The sequence below is a fragment of the Ursus americanus genome, chromosome 25 (assembly GCF_024610735.1).
Source record: "Ursus americanus isolate L20-20 chromosome 25, mUrsAme1.1.p, whole genome shotgun sequence".
Taxonomy (NCBI): Eukaryota; Metazoa; Chordata; class Mammalia; order Carnivora; family Ursidae; genus Ursus; species Ursus americanus.
Window position 1 is genome coordinate 28,201,195 of NC_142151.1, and position 16,017 is coordinate 28,217,211.

At 42.1% G+C, this 16,017-nt stretch overlaps 1 protein-coding gene across 3 annotated transcripts in view; it reads right to left on the bottom strand.

Annotated features, from left to right (window-relative positions):
* The window catches only part of TMTC1 (transmembrane O-mannosyltransferase targeting cadherins 1), a 253,746-nt gene that overhangs the window by 138,727 nt on the left and 99,002 nt on the right, over positions 1-16,017 (bottom strand). For all 3 annotated transcript variants that reach the window (XM_045811777.2, XM_087855736.1, XM_045811776.2), the window contains one exon: positions 640-721. In XM_045811777.2, coding sequence (XP_045667733.1) covers positions 640-721 — 82 coding nt within the window. The remainder of the gene's footprint in view (positions 1-639; positions 722-16,017) is intronic.

Genomic DNA, 16,017 nt, shown 5'->3' on the forward strand with positions numbered 1-16,017 from the left:
ATAGAATGTGGTAGTAGGTACACTGTGTCAGTTCTGGGCCTACCCCTTGAGAGGTCCTGCAACTTTTGGTTCTTGCTTTTAGAACCCAGCTGCCATGTTGTAAGGAAGTCCTGGCTACCCTGCTAGAGAGAGGCCACAGGGAGAGACCCCAGGGAATGAGATACCACAGACAGTCGAGCCCAGCTGACAGCTACAGGAAGCTGCTTGTGCAACTCCAGTCAAAAACCATGAGGAGCATTAGAACCATTTGGCTCAATGCTGCCCAACTAAAGCATTCGGGGCAAATACATGTGGTGGTTGTTTTAAGCCACTACATTTGGGGCCGGTTTGTTGTACAGCAATAAATAACTGATATAGCCAGGTTTGTACTGCGGAGACAACTCAGAATCAGCGCCCTGAAAGGGACTCATAAAATATTACAGTTGACACTGTCTGTGTCACTCAAGTTCACATATTCCCAGAAGGCTCTCATACATACCTTCCAAGACCGTAACATTCACGGCACGTAGACTCTTTGATCCTAAGATCATGTTGTTAGAATCTACTGCTGATTCTATTAAATAATCTGGATCATGTCTCTGAGCCAAGTGAAAGTAAAATATTCCTTATCAGGTATTTCAGAAGCATATATATACTTACATAACTTATGACCAAAGTGGCCCTTTTTAAGAATGGCCTCATGGTAAGCAGGAAATTTCTGTTGCTCCTTGCTGTCAGATACCTGAAACAGGAAAGAAAAAAAGAAAAACAAACTCTTAAGTAAGTGCTAAAGTACACCCCAAATAATGTTCTCCATTCACTGTGAATAAGCGATAGCTCGAAAAAAGGCTAGAAAGGATCAGAGGAAGAGCGTGGCTCCTGGAGCTAGACCACCTAGGTCTCAGTCCCCCAGCTGCTTACTGTCTGGAAGAGCTGGGGCGAGTTTCTTAACTTCTTTGCACATCTATTTTTCTCACTTACAAAAAAAAGTCATGGGGAAAAACGAAATAATACATAGAGCAGGATCTAGCACTGTTAGCCGTGAACATTACTACTCCATCTACGGCAAACAACCCAGGCATTCTGGCAACTGTACGGTTACACTGGTCAAAGTGGCGATCAGAAACAAGGTAAGAGTTTACCTACTTCATTTAATTTGAGAGGTACTATGTCTTCAATCTACAAAATATCTCACAAATATCTTTTTTTAAAAGATTTATTTATTTATTTTAGAGAGTGAAAGACAGTAGGGGGAGAGGCAGAGAGAATCCCAAGCAGACTCCCTGTTGAGCACAGAGCTCCATACCCAAATGGATCCCACGACCCTCAGATCATGACCTGGGTTGAAATCAAGAGTCAGACACCAAACAGACTGAGCACCCAGGCACCCTATCTCACAAATATCTTACCCCTGAAAAAATAAAGGATGCCAAGGTTGACCAAGGTTAAGAAATTTACCCAAGCTAAGAAAGTTAGTAAGCATCAGCAGTGGGATCAGAGCCCACCAATAGGCAGTGGGCAATTTTCTCACCAGCCTATGGCCTCTGGAACCAAACTATGTTACAAGAATGTCAACTTCTCAAGGGGCAGGAACTTATATGGACCATGTGTCCGCCATAGATCACTCACTTGTGCAAAGTGGGAGCTCCATATTTCTGCATATGAGGCATATGGCTTTAATAAAGACAATGCCGGCGGCTGGGTGTCTCAGTCAGCTAAGAGTCTGCCTTCAGTTCAGGTCATGATCCTGGAGTCCCAGAATCAAGCCCCACATCAGGCTCCCTGCTCAGCGGGCAGTCTGCTTCTCCCTCTGTCCCTCACCTCTCTCGTGCTCTCTCTCTCTCTCCCAAATAAATAAACAAAAATCTTTAAAAAATAAAGACAATGAAAAAGAAGCAAGGGAAAGCTATTAACAACCCCCAAGCGAAAACCTAAAGCATGTCATTTTCACCTACATGCAAATTTCTGTTTTAAACTACAAAGAGAAGGAAACAAATCAAATTGAATCGTGTAACCCAAAAAGCATTTCCCACCTCATCCTTACTTTCCCTACCCTTTTCCATTTTTTTTCTTTTACTCTATTTAATCTAATTTTTCCTCAAAGGATTTCTTCTAGAATCTCTTAAAATTTGCACTTGAATGAGGTCTCTTTACACCATGGGAATATTTTACTGGAGAAAGATCCCTTTGTGAGGCCTCCCTGGGTTCCTATCACAAAGAAGCTTCCATCTTGAAGACTCCTTATAAAACATATATGGTTTTGTAACAGTTAAATGTGTCCAAATGGCACTGTGAGGAGGCAGCAATGTCACTCAGAAGCAGGCCTTGCTTCTTGCTTTCCTTTTCCTCTTCCTGGTTCATAAACAGCTGTGGATCTGACCTTTCAGAGTTTTTAATGAGTGGAGAAAACGAGGTGAGCGCCCAAAAAACACAAGTCAGCTTTTAGCAAAATCTGGGTGCCACGCAGGGGCACCACTAACGTCCCAAAAGAGGCTTAAGGGAGTCCACCACTTCCTGGCTCTGTACACAAGATTTTGTGTAGGTCTGCGTCTGTGTATATCTCTGGAGCAAAATCTGGGCTCTGATCTTCAGTGTGAACCGGACTGGTGATTCCCAAAAGGTTAAAGCACTGCTCAGTGGCTTCTCTCAGCCCTGCCTGCACTGTTACTATCATTTCCAGGATGACTCAACAAAGATCAACCTTGGATATTTCTGCCATTCCTTCCCAGGATGTAAGATGAGTGGCAGAGGGAAGCGAATAGCAGTGTGGGAAGGAAAAGGTGTGGGGAGGCCTGAAATTGCAATACATCGGAATGAAAAAGTGCTTCTTGGGTTGGTCTGCTTTTGGAAGCTTCATTTCTCAGATTCCCTCCATTGCCAGTTTATTTTAACACAATGGAAAACATGAGAAGTGGTTTCCTCTCTATAGAACAACAAACCACAGCGTTTAGGATTTTGTTCAATGTTAAACTTAGGTAAATTCCCAAACTCTGCGTTTTGTTTCACCGAAGGCTTACTATGAGGGTTATTTCAGAGAGTGATATTTATAAAGTGTCCCTTTGTTTAGAAATTCTTCCCCCACGACAAATTCCATTTCCTTAAGAAGTTAAGCTCCTTCAGACACGAAATAATTTGCTCTTAAAATGTAGCATCCCAAAGCCATGAAAGCCTAAAATGATACAGCAGTGGTTGAAAAATGACCTCTTTCAAGATTTCTATTTCTAGTCGTTTACCAATATTAAAAGAGAAAATAAGCCAAAAGGATATGGCCCCTTTATTCGGTAAACAGGAGGTTAGAGGCTGAGATTACTAAGTCATACAGGAAGTACTCCAAGAGCTGAATTCTCTGTATCCCTTCCTCCTCCCCAACTCGCACTAAAATTAGATAGTGGAATTTTCCCCATTAGTTCGTGATATATGTACAGTCTGTAAGGTAGAACTGAACAACAAAAACAGTATTATGATTAACAAACAGAATAAAAATGCCAAGTAATTAGTATGCGCCAGACACAAATCAAAGTGATTAAATTGTAGTTACACATCATTTATAACAATTCTATGAAGAAAAACAGAATTCCCTTCTTTACAGAGGAAGAGACCAAACAACTAGAATATTTAGCTATTCTATCAGATTCTCTCAGCTATTCATTTCAATCACAAGCCAAAGTATCCATAAGTGCCTTTTAAACAAGGTACTATGCAAATGCCATCACTGAAAATTTTCAACTTCGGTCTCCACTGTTTTCCCTGTGAAGCCAGAAAACAGTCCACCAACCAAACCAAAGCACTGAGGAACGCACTAGAAGAGGAACCAAGGGTTCTATTCCCATGCTTCCAACTCATTGGTTTTATGACTTGTAACAAGTCTATAAGGAGCTTTGTTCTTTTATCAATGACAGTTGGACTCAGTGGTTTCAGGTCTAAAACACTGTGACCCTTGGATGTTCTCACTAACGGATGACATCATAAATGACAAGAGAAGAAAAACAGACAGAAACCTGAAAATTAAAAAAAAAAAAAGCCAAGGGATTGGGAGGAAACAAATGTTAGTTGATCGATCCCCCCACTTGAGTAGACCCTTCATAATTTGCAGTTGCACATGAAAAAAATATTTTAACATCAGTTTGGTGTATGGGCATTATCAAATTCTACATTTTTAACGATTTCTGGTTTTAGGCAAACAAAAGGTCAAGATTACTCAAAGTAAATGCCCTAACCTGTGCTGCTCCCCCACACCCAATACTCTCTATTTTTCTGACCTCAAATTTTCTATTAACCTCCACCTTCTCAGTTGTGTTCAACTATTTAGAGCTGAACGTGTCTTCCTGAAGCTCACCTCCACAACCTCCCAGTCATTAAATCCCAAATAAGGTCCCAGCTGAGACAAGGACAACCAGCCACCCTGAATCACCCACCATAATCTTGAGTGTGAAACAAAAGCTCATTATTTTAAGCCACTGACTTCGTTGACACAGAATTACCGTTGTCAGTGGATAACTGATATCTATAACAATGATCAATAAACGCTTACAGACCCTAACAGAATTTTAAAAACATTTTTCTGCCTCCACTGAACCCCTTCCCCATTTTACCTGTGTGTCTTTACCCTCCAGTGCTAGACCAGGGGCAGAACAAGAACGCTCGGTTTGGGAGGCAGACAGCAAGCTGGCGGAGGAGAACCACTGAGATGGTACGATCTTAACCTTAAATCCCGCTGCTTTAAATGAAGATGTTATATTACACTTTCCAGCCCTTCTCAGGATCTATAAAAACCTGTGAATTTTTGCCTAACACAAGCGCCTGTGGCAAACATCTCAGATACAAAGAACTGCTACTTTTTAACATTATACCAATAAATTATAAAAAGCTTGAAGGGGCCCAGAATACATGACCCTAAAATCTACCACTTTGGCATGTGGATTATTTTAAACTGAAGGCAATCAAGACCCAGCAGAGTCAAGAAAAACTTTGATCTCTCCCTTCACTACCTAAAGGAATTTAGAGAGGGGGCCTGCTCTGGAGAGAAAGCTATACCAGAGAGAACTTTTATCTGAATGACTGACTTATCTGTAGGACAGAGCAAATCTGTAATTATCAAATATCTGCTCTTCCTACTGTCCTGAAAATTACCCTCCCCTGCTTGGAAGCCCCACACCCCTTACCGGATTCCTTAGCTCAGGAAGGCATAGAAGCCCGACTTGCCTTTGGGTCTTGTATTTTTATGGGGCTCCTGTATGTATGAAGTTAAATTTGTTTTCTCCTGTTAATCCATCCTATGTCAATTTAATTATTAGACCAGCCAAAGAAGCTAAAAGGGTAGAAGGAAATTTTTACCTCTCCTATGAGCTATATACAAAACTCCTTCTAGAACACCAGTCATACTAATTTAATTTCTCCTGTTCTTTCAAAGTAATAAAGGAGATTAATAAAGAGTCATATACCATGACCAAAAATTTTTTAAAAATATTTAATTTGGAGCTTTTTAGGATAGGAATTGAGGAATCTGCTTCCGTTTGAAACACAAGAAAAAAGGCAGGTGTTTTTTTTCCCCCCAGTTGACCACAGTAACAAAGACACAGCTTACATTAGAAAAGATTATAAGCTTAACAAAAGCAACACAAAGAAATTTAAGTGTCTTTGGGTTCTTCTTAATGCACTCCCCTTGAACTCATAAAGTGCCTCATCTAAATCTTAATAACCAAAGGCATTATGAAGAGGAGTGAGACAACCTTTGATGTCTTCTTTGATATTCAAATGCACAGTCTGAGGGAAAGGAGCTAACAATTCTAAGAAGACAATAATGCATTTCTCAGTTTTATCTATTCAAAAATCCCAACTGACCTTCTGTGGCTATGGTAAATTTTTCTTCCAGAAACTTCAAACTTAGCTCAGTGTGTTATTTACAAAGAAATATGTGGAAATAAAGACAGAGAAGGCATAGAGGAACATAATTTCAGTTCCCGTAACCATTCTGAAAATCAAAGAACTGGAAGGGATCAGAATAGCTCAGGCAGTTTTATAGGTGAGAAAAAAAAAAAAAAAAAAAAAAGGTCCAGAAATGTTCACTGATTTGCAGAAGATCAGGGTCCTTCGATACCAAAGGTCAATCAGTTCAGGCTTTATTCATTAAGTTTGCCCTCTAATTTATATTCCTTCTAAAATGAATTTAGTCAGAGGCCCCAATTTTTATTCCTTCTACACGTCACAGCAAAAATTCAATTCTGGTGATATCATCCTTGTCTGTCATTAACAGTCCCAGAGAAGTTTCAATTCATTCATAACAAGGAAAACTTAATGCATTTCATGTGCGTCATTCCCTGTGCTATGCACTTTATTTTTTATTTCATTCAATTCCACACCACCCCTGTGAGCCATGCTTGTCCCCATCTTGTGAATGAGGCTAAGGAAGAATTTACTCAGGATCTTGCAGCTGGCAAGTGGCAGAGGTGAGATATGAATCCAGTTCCAAAGCATGTACTACTCTATGTAGCATATAAGTAAAACAGAGCTGGTTTATTTCGCACACTTTCAGCATCAATTATTTATTAAATGCATTTCTGCATGTGTAGAAACCCAGTGAATTCTACTGATAAAGTTCATCTTCAGTATCTTCCTCCATTTAGTGTAGGTTTTGCCTACAGATGAATGAACTGAGGCAATGCACAATTCTTTGGAGGGTCTTTTATGAAGTATCCTTTTAAAGGTTAAGATGTGTAGTGGCTGCTGAAGGTTGAAATGTAAGTTCCATGTACTGTGGGCTGATTCAGAAATTCTAAGTGGGAAGAGATGGCCGAAAGGAGAGTGTGTGCACAGGTGAGAGAATGTCACTGTACTGTGAACCTGTCAGCCAGCCAGCCCCACAGGGAGGGAACAGATGCCCCAAGAGTGACAATGAAGCTGACACCTGAGGAAGATGAGAAGTGAATTAGGTGAGGGGAGAAGGAATAAGACACATATACAGAGGCTTATGTGTCTTGCAAGCAAGCAAGCAAGCAAGAGGAAGAAAATAAAAGTTCATTCTAGCTGCAGGATCTAATACTGGCAGAGTGGTGACAAGGAGGCTGGAGAGGCAGGCAGGGGCCTCAGTGACCCTCATGTCCCACTGTGGAGTTTGGACTTCATTCGGACAGCAATGAACAGCCAGTGAAGGGTTTCAGGGGTGAGGACCCAATGTGATTTCCAGCAGAAACTGGCACTATATGATTTTGCTACTGTGACTACTGTGAGGTCCATCACAGAGAGCAAAGGGCCCCGCAGCCCCCATGGGGAATCGGTAGGAAGCAGTGATTCTGTAAGCTTCTGAGATATCAGATTCAGAAATAGATGAGGTTCTAGTCCAAGTAGGTAGACAGACCTGATGGTAGGGATAAGTGCGAAAGGCATGTGTTGGTACATTTATTTAGCAGTCTGATTTAGCATTAAGTCTTTTCTTAATGCATTTCAATTTTGTGTTAATTGGTCGTTAATTTGGTGTTTATCACGACTTTCTACTAACCAGAATATTAAATTGCCAAAATGGAAACCCATTTTAAGAATATACATATCATGGACTTGTATGGCCTTTTCTATATCAAATGGCTTTTCGGTCCAGTCTAATATTTAATCCTTGAAAGATCCATATGCCCTTGGCAGAAGAGAGAGCACCATTCCCCCATTACAGATCTAGACCTAGTGAGCAGTGCCTCCTGAGCCAGAATTCAGACGTTTTGTGGCTGATTCCATGCCTTTTAGTGGCATCACAAGATGTCCTCTCCAACCACACTGTCAAACAGCATTTGCGGCAGGTTTCCCCTTATTTCTATCAATCCAAACTTCATGCACACTAGAGACTCTAAGTCCCCATGCAAATGAAATCACTGCTACTTGCAAGACACACTTGCGTGGGTACACAAGTAAAGTTTTGCACTAAGAAGATTAAAAACAGCCAATGATACCATAATCATATTTTCTGAACCTCTTATATACGGACTGATAACTTCAAATACAATTCAGCTAGTGAAAAAGAGTATTTGGTATCGAGACTGTCTGGGTGAACTGGGAAAACACACTGTCTATTAACAATGACAACAATAAAATAATAGCTGACATTGAGTAAATGCCTATAGGGCCCCAGGCAGTTCCTAGGTATAAATCCTTAGCATCTTCCTAGAAGATGTGCACTATTAAAATCTTCATTTTACAAATGGGGAAATCAAAGTATTCAGGATCAAGAAACTGCCCCAAGGTCCAACAGGTGCTAAGCAAGGGGGGTCAGAAGGTCAATCGAGCTTGTACACTTGATCACCAATGCTCTGCTACCTCTCTATCATTGCCTACTAAATCCGTCTTCAACTTCTCTTTGCCTGAATTTCAAACACGAGTTACTCTCAAGTACAAACACGTCATTAACTCGTGTTTGAAAGGATGATGATTCCATGAAAAAATGCTCATCACTTGGCATCAGGGAAATACAAATCAAAACCACAATGAGATACCACCTCACACCAGTCAGAATGGCTAAAATTAACAACTTAACAAGTCAGGAAATGACAGATGTTGGTGAGGATGTGCAGAGAGGGGAACCCTCCCACACTGTTGGTGGGGATGCAAACTGGTGCAGCCACTCTGGAAAATGGTATGGAGGGTCCTCAAAAAGTTAAAAATAGAGCTACCCTATGACCCAGCAATTGCACTACTTGGTATTTACCCAAAGATACAAACGTAGTGATCCGACGGGCACCTGCACCCATGTTTATAGCAGCAATGTCCACAATAGCCAAACTATGGAAAGAGCCCAGATGTCCGCTGACAGATGAATGGATAAAGATGTGGTGTGGTGTGTATATACAATGGAATATTACTCGCCATCAGAGACCGCGCCACATGGATTTCTGTGCTTGCTGCGCTGCCCCAAGGAGGCGTGTACATGATGATGGACGAAAAGAGTTCGGGGAAAGAAGGAGCATGAGCTGGAAAAGGAGAAGCAGCTGCGGGAAACACGGGAGACTTGATCTGGGCCCGGACGGTAAGAGAAGATGGAAAAGAGGGGAAAGCAAGAGGGGCCAGGAGAGAGGTGCCCAGGCAGCTGTGGAGGGCCTGGAGTGAGCACGGCTGCTCAGGACAGCGAGGGCTCCCTGCAAACACAGCGCAGCGCGGGCAGCCCCTCCTCAGTACGTGGGGTGCTCCTCGGCGGGTCAGAGTCAAGGGTGGGAAATCTGAATAAGGCAATGTGAAACTGGAACTCTGAAACCATGCCAGCGTGAACAACAGCAGAATATCCCTAAATATAATGGATGTTGTTTCCTCTCCCTTTTGCTCAGCCACAAACAAGCAAGGGGTCTCACCCAGGCAGCTAGCTCCCTCTCCCCTCAGCCTTCCCCAGTCCTCACCTGGCACCAACCTTGTCACTAGGGTGCTTGGGGTACCTGGTACAGGACTGTGTCTCCCCAGGGTCCCATCTCTGACCTTCTCCCTAGGTGTTTCAAACCTTACAGTCAACACCCAGGACACAGACCGGGCCACCACGCCAGGGGGTAGGGGTGCAGGGACATCATGGGCCACAGCCCTGCACCCTCTCTTGATCTCTCCTCCACTCGTGGCATCCAAATAAAACACAGGCCGGGGTGGCCCAGCGGGGGCTCTATCCCACTTGTATGCTTGTAACGGGGTGAGAAACTTAGGTCAGGATCCGTGCTACAGCTGCAGACAGCTTAGATTTGACACATGCAGAGGAGGAAGTCTCCCTTAAACCTTTACGAAGCCACTTTCTCCAGTCCAGCTCTCCATATATGGCCCCGGTGCACACGACCTGAAGCAACTTGTAAGAACAGACAATAAGCCCAGAAGCTCTACCAACACACACAGGTTCGTGCATTGAGTTCACGCAGAGGCCAAGGAGGACATTTGGCTGCCTGGGCTTCCTGGAGGCATGGCTCCTCCTGAAATAGATCACGTCCCTGCTGCCAAGGACGTGCTGTGGTCAAGATAGGTGGCCTGAGAAAACACAGCACCATTCACAGGGAGGGGAGTGATGCTGATACGGGAGGAGAGAAACCTTTCCTTGGTCCAGACAAACTCATCCAGAGAACAGCCCATTTCTCCAGCCCCAACCGCTAACCCCCTTTCTAGTAAATGTCAGAAGGCTGACTGTCAGAGCTGCAAGGGCTGGAAAGGGGGGACTGGTCATTCCAGCACAATCTTGGCAAACACCTTTCAAGTTCACATTTCCTACAAGACTCTAACGTCAGGGGGATTCAAGTTTTTTTTCACTCGGAACTCTTTTTTTACACTGAGGACAAATACGCTATACTTTTTTAAAAGGTGAAGTTTTTAAGGTTCAACTCTAGGCAATTTGGTTTTATTTTTAAATTCCAGTGTTCACATATGTTGAAAGCTCCTAAGGAGAAAACCATAACTACAATTTCAGAGTAAAAATAAGAACCACGGTGGCTCTTAGCATGGACTGTATGTAACATAGAAACAATCATTATTCAGATAATTGCCACGGTTTTTAATGTTTGTGTAAAATGTCTACTGGTACTGCGGAAGTTAGGAATACATAATAATTAAGTCTATATAATTTTTTTTCAAATGCATGCTTCGTTTGGTTGTATCATTTTTAAAACTTTCTCCTAATTTACCTCTAGACCGGACTCTCATTTTCAACGTAAAAAGCTGAAGTAGGAAAGTGGCCAAAAGAACTAGAAATTCCAGTCCCAGTTATATTTTTCATATATACACTCATATCTAGTTATATTTATTTATATTTTTCAAAGATAAACATTCAGAAAATAATGTTATTCATCAGTTTGTTAAGGCGTAATCATCTCCGTATGTGATGCCTTGGTTGTCAGAGGGACCTCGGAAGGCCTCTCATCTGAACTCTCAAAAGGTGGTGCCCGGGACCCAGGGGCAGCCCAGGTGTGGTGAAGCAACCACACGAGTCGCATGGAATCCCGGCTCATTCAGTTACCAGCTGGGAGACTCGCCAAGCCCCATAACCTCCCTGGGGTCTCAGGCGCCTCAGCCACCAAGCAGTCACCCGAATTTCTACCTTACAAGTCCGCTGAAAGGATTTCAACAAGACGAGGTATGTAAGTGGCTCCACACAGTGCCCAGAACATAAAGGCAACCAGCCATTACTGGAGTAGTGACCACAACTTAAATGAAAATTCTAGAACCCTATGGCCTGTCTTCCATGGCCACATGCAAACAAAACAAAACAAGACACAGTGAATTCAGCTAGGATTACGTATAGAAAAAGGACTCCTCTCCCTCAAGTTCTATCAGCTCCCTCCTTTCCGAAAGGGGAAGGGAAAGAACCAAATATTTTCCTAGAAGACAAAGCTAGAATCTAGCTTTCCACATTCTTCTCATTCACTGGTTTCCCTTCATTCAGCTTGGATACTGGAGCCAGATACTCCAATGGGTCAGGCAGGTTGCCCCTGCACACGGTGGCTGAGGCGGCGGACTGGGGGTGCCCCGAAGGGCAGAAATCCAGCCCATGCTCCCTTCAACCACCCATGAGCCCCGGCGTGCCCGCTGCATCCACCTTGAGAAAAGGCAGCCTTTGCTGAATCCTCCCAAAGGAGCAAAACGGAACCTTGACTCAAACATCATGCTCTTGACACGCCACACATTCCGAGCTTTTTCTATTTCATATAAATATCCCTATTGGCCGGCAGCAGCCTGCACACCGTGATCTAATGCCCATTAAACAGCTTCATTGTCTTAATGACTTTCACAGCAACTTGCTAAATATAGTGTGTCCATTTTCTTTGCAGGCAATTTTATTTTCTCACTGACACACTACCAAGTGTTGCCATATTTCCAGACACCAAACCAAGTGTAAAGTAACTTCATGTTCACTAATGACGTTTGTTTCTGTATTAACTCAGCTGAGTTTCCCTCGTCAACACCATGGTGTTTGATGTAGTAGGAATTTAATTCATTATACCACATTTTAAAAATTCTTAACCATACAAATCTTAACACTACCTCTCTAAACCCCACCAATATTAGGGCCCCATGTGGGACTGTCAGTTTCCTATCCTAAACTGAATTCAGGCCCAATTAAAAGTCCTCTGAAATCTTCCAGGCTAAAGTTTCCATGTCCTAGAGGCTTTATACACAAGACTGGACCGTCAGCAAGGGTGATCAACCAGTCTGGCGTGCCTACTCCTAAGGAGCTTGCCGGGACATGGGACTTTCAGTGCTGTAATTTAAAAAGTCCTGGGAAAACCAGAAGGAGCTGGTCATCCTCTAGCAGGCTGGCAGGATACAGAATTAATCACTATCAACGAAACCATAAGTTTTGCAAAAATTCAAAGAAAGTAAGTGGTATCTCTATCTTGCCCTGGACAGACACATCTTGCACGCAGACACACAGACACACACACACCCCCACACCACCACCACATACATCCTCTTATCCATGACATGCTATTCCTTACGAAGAAGAGTTTAATCAAAAACAAGTGTTTCTCTGGTGGAAGATATTTACTAATTGGTTGCGTTTGTTAATTCTGAAAACCTGAGAACTAGAATTTTCTCACCCACACTTTCCAACTGTCAGACAAATCTTCTCTACTTGGATAAGCCAACGTTAGGTATTCTTTATAGTGGCATTTTATTCAAGTAACAAAAGGAAAGGAGGGCAGGGAGAAACAAGGGTTTAGTAACTACTAAGACTGTAGAGAGTTCACTATATATGCAATCAATGGAACTGTAATGACTTTATTTACGAGACTACACAGCTGCCTCGATTACAGTAGAGGTTAATATTGTAAATGCTAAATTCAAATCAAGCTTACACCAGTCATTAAAAGGAACCTGTCTTGATTATAAAATATACTGATAATAGACAGACACAGTGGTACCGAAAATGATCAACCTTAGCTTTCAACAAATAGAACCAAACACTCAAACAAAACTAAAGATTCCAAAATCTCATGACCTGTAATTTTGATACATTTATCTGTTTATACTCTGCCATATGTAAATGGCACATATTCATTTTTCTTTTTTATATACCAGTGATACTTAATTGAAGTTTATGAAAGTTTTTCTATCTTCTATGCCACTCTTTTTTTATTATTATTATTGTCTTTTCCTGTTATGCAAGGTTTAATGACTACAGGATTATTTAAAATCATTCCCACCCTTTTTAAACACTACGTTCCAATATCCTGGGCCCTATTACTAAAAACACCATACTAAATAAAGCTAAAGGCAGATTTTTCCACTCTTCAGTGATCTACTCAAATAGAGAACCACATTATGAATATTAAGTGAATACTTTAGACTGACAAAAACAACAGATGCTCACCAAGAGGAAAACAAACTCTAGAAGAATCTATTTGACACATCCCTTGCCCAAGTAGGAAACCTGATCCCTGCCATGGTCAGTCAGTGAGTAGTTTCTAGGGGTCCCATCTGCACTGTACCTTCAAATCAAAAACAAGCCAACTCCAGGAGTAACAGACCAGGCACAGCTTTTCTTCAAGATGTGAGGACATGGCAACCAGTGAAATTCTATTAGGCAGGTGATTAAGAATCATGCTTGATAGCAATTTCTCTAACAAGCACTTTATGAGAGAAGCCCACAGGAGGTGGGTACCTCCAGGTGGCCAACTGAAGCATGTCCCATACATGCTGGATGGATGCCTTCAGCGAGCCTCACCAGTGTGGACAGCTGGGGAATCATTAATTCCTGACAGAGCTGGCTCGTGTGCTACAGTGTGCAAAAAGGAAAACATCTTGTCCTTGTATACTATGATTTGGTTAAGGACCAAAATAAGACAATTTACATGAGGTCCTTCTGGTCCTTCTGTAGAAATAGAGGTATATACCCATCTGCCGAAAATCATTTACCATTCCAAACCCTTAGGATGTTTCAGGTCTACCTTCAAGAAAACAGCATAAATATATTAACTGACATCTAATTTTGCTACATTCTTCTTTCTTAGCTAGTTCAAGCTAATGGATTTCAGGATCAAGGTTATTGCAAACAAAAGTAAAATCAAATTTGCAGCATGAATAACCCTTTCCCGCATGGCTGTTTTGCACACTATGATGTTGCTTTTGTTTCTTTGTATTCACCCTATCTGCACAGCACCAATGAGCCTGTTCACTGACAGACACTTATCCTGCAGTTATTTCTACACATAAAATGTGCCATAAAATATGCAGGACCACAAGCAATCCAAATAAGGTATGTGAACTAATCCATATTGGATGAGTCATTTTTACACAACCTCATGATTTAATTTCTTCATTTGCCAAAGACTACTTCTATCACTATACTATTCTACCAATTTAATAAACTAATATTCCTGCAATCATCAGAAACTCCTCTACTGAACAACCTCCTCTTCCGGTTACACAACAAAAATCAGCGACGAACAAAAATTGCTTCTGAGCAACGAAAACGAATGTTTCCAACTCACAGCTGTCCAGTTTTCATCCCTAAAGCAAAATCAAACCAGGCAGACGTGCTGCTACAAACGCAGGCACCGTAACAGCAACTGGCCTGCTGTCCCCCAGATCCTGTTCATTCTCACAACTTCTCTGCTTCTTGTGGTTAAAAACGACCTCATGACTGAGTTCTAGGCAAAGGAAGGTGAGCGGAAGTAACACGCACCACTTCCAAGTCCGGACCATACAATCTTCCTGCATTTGAACACTGCAGCATTTTCCTCTTTCTGCTTGATGAAGGCAAGCATCGCAATCTAAAGTTACTGCTGGAAGACACAGAGCCACCAGATGGAGGGAGCCTGGGTTCCTGAATCACAGCGTGGAGGTGAGCTGCCCACCTGTCAAGAACACATAACTCAGACTTCACGTGAATAAGAAATAAACTTCTATCACCTGTGAGCCATGCTCCTGGCTGGTGTTATTTTACCTACGAGAGATGCCAACAGTAGCAAGAAGTGGCATCTAAAAGCAAGGACAGATCTACAAATTCACCTCTGAAAACAAGTCCAAGATACTTTACAGAATTTAATAATGTAGTTATTTACAGACAGTAAAGTTTTGAAAACTACAATAGGATACAATGTTGGCATGGGCTCCATGAGACAGACAAAATCATGGACTTCTCATGGGAGTGAAAATTTGTGTAACACCAGGTTATTTTTTTTCTGAACAGCAACCTGGCATCACGCAACCAACTCTAAAACATTTCACCAACCTTCAGTAATCACACTCAAATCAAAAATCTGTAGGAAGAACTATGTTCACATTAGTGAAAAACTGGAAACAACCTAACTAAATATAGGAGAATAGCTAAATAAATTTTAGTTATCACCATACAGTGGAATAACACCATTTAATCATTTTAGATTACACTTAAAAGAACATTTACAGGGGCACCTGGGTGGCTCAGCTGGTTAAGCATCTACCTTCGGCTCAGGTAATGATCCCGGGGTCCAGGGATTGAGCCCCGGATTGGGGGTCCCTGCTCAGAGGGGAGTCTGCTTCTCCCTCTCCCTCTGTACCCCATCCCCCACTCCATGCTCTCTCTTGTGCTCTCTCTCTCAAATGAATAAATAAAATCTTTTTTTTAAAAAAGAATATTTACAGATATGTGTGAACACTCATATATTGTTAAATCAAAATAAAAGATGATCAAGCAGCATATACAATATGAATCCAGTCGTTAAGAACGGATGTATGTGCAACGAACATTGGTGAGCTGTGCACCTGTTACTGACTGCATGTTTATATTCCCCCCGCTAAATTCATATGTTGGAGTTTAGTCCCTAGTGTGATGGAGGCCTTTGGAAGGTGACTTGGTCATGAGATGGAGCCCTCAAGATGGGATCAGTGCCCTTAGAAGAAGGAAAGGGCTTCTTTTCTCTCTGCTTCCTGTCAGGTGAGGATACAATGAGAAGGTGGCAGTCTGCAAACCAGGAAGACAGCACTCACCAAGAACTAAATCCGTCAGCCCCTTGATCTTGAACTTCCCAGGCCCAGAACTGTAAGAAAGGCTTGTTTTTTAAGCCCCCTGGTCTAGGGTAATTGGTTATAGCAGCCAAGCAGTCTAAGGCAGTACCAAAA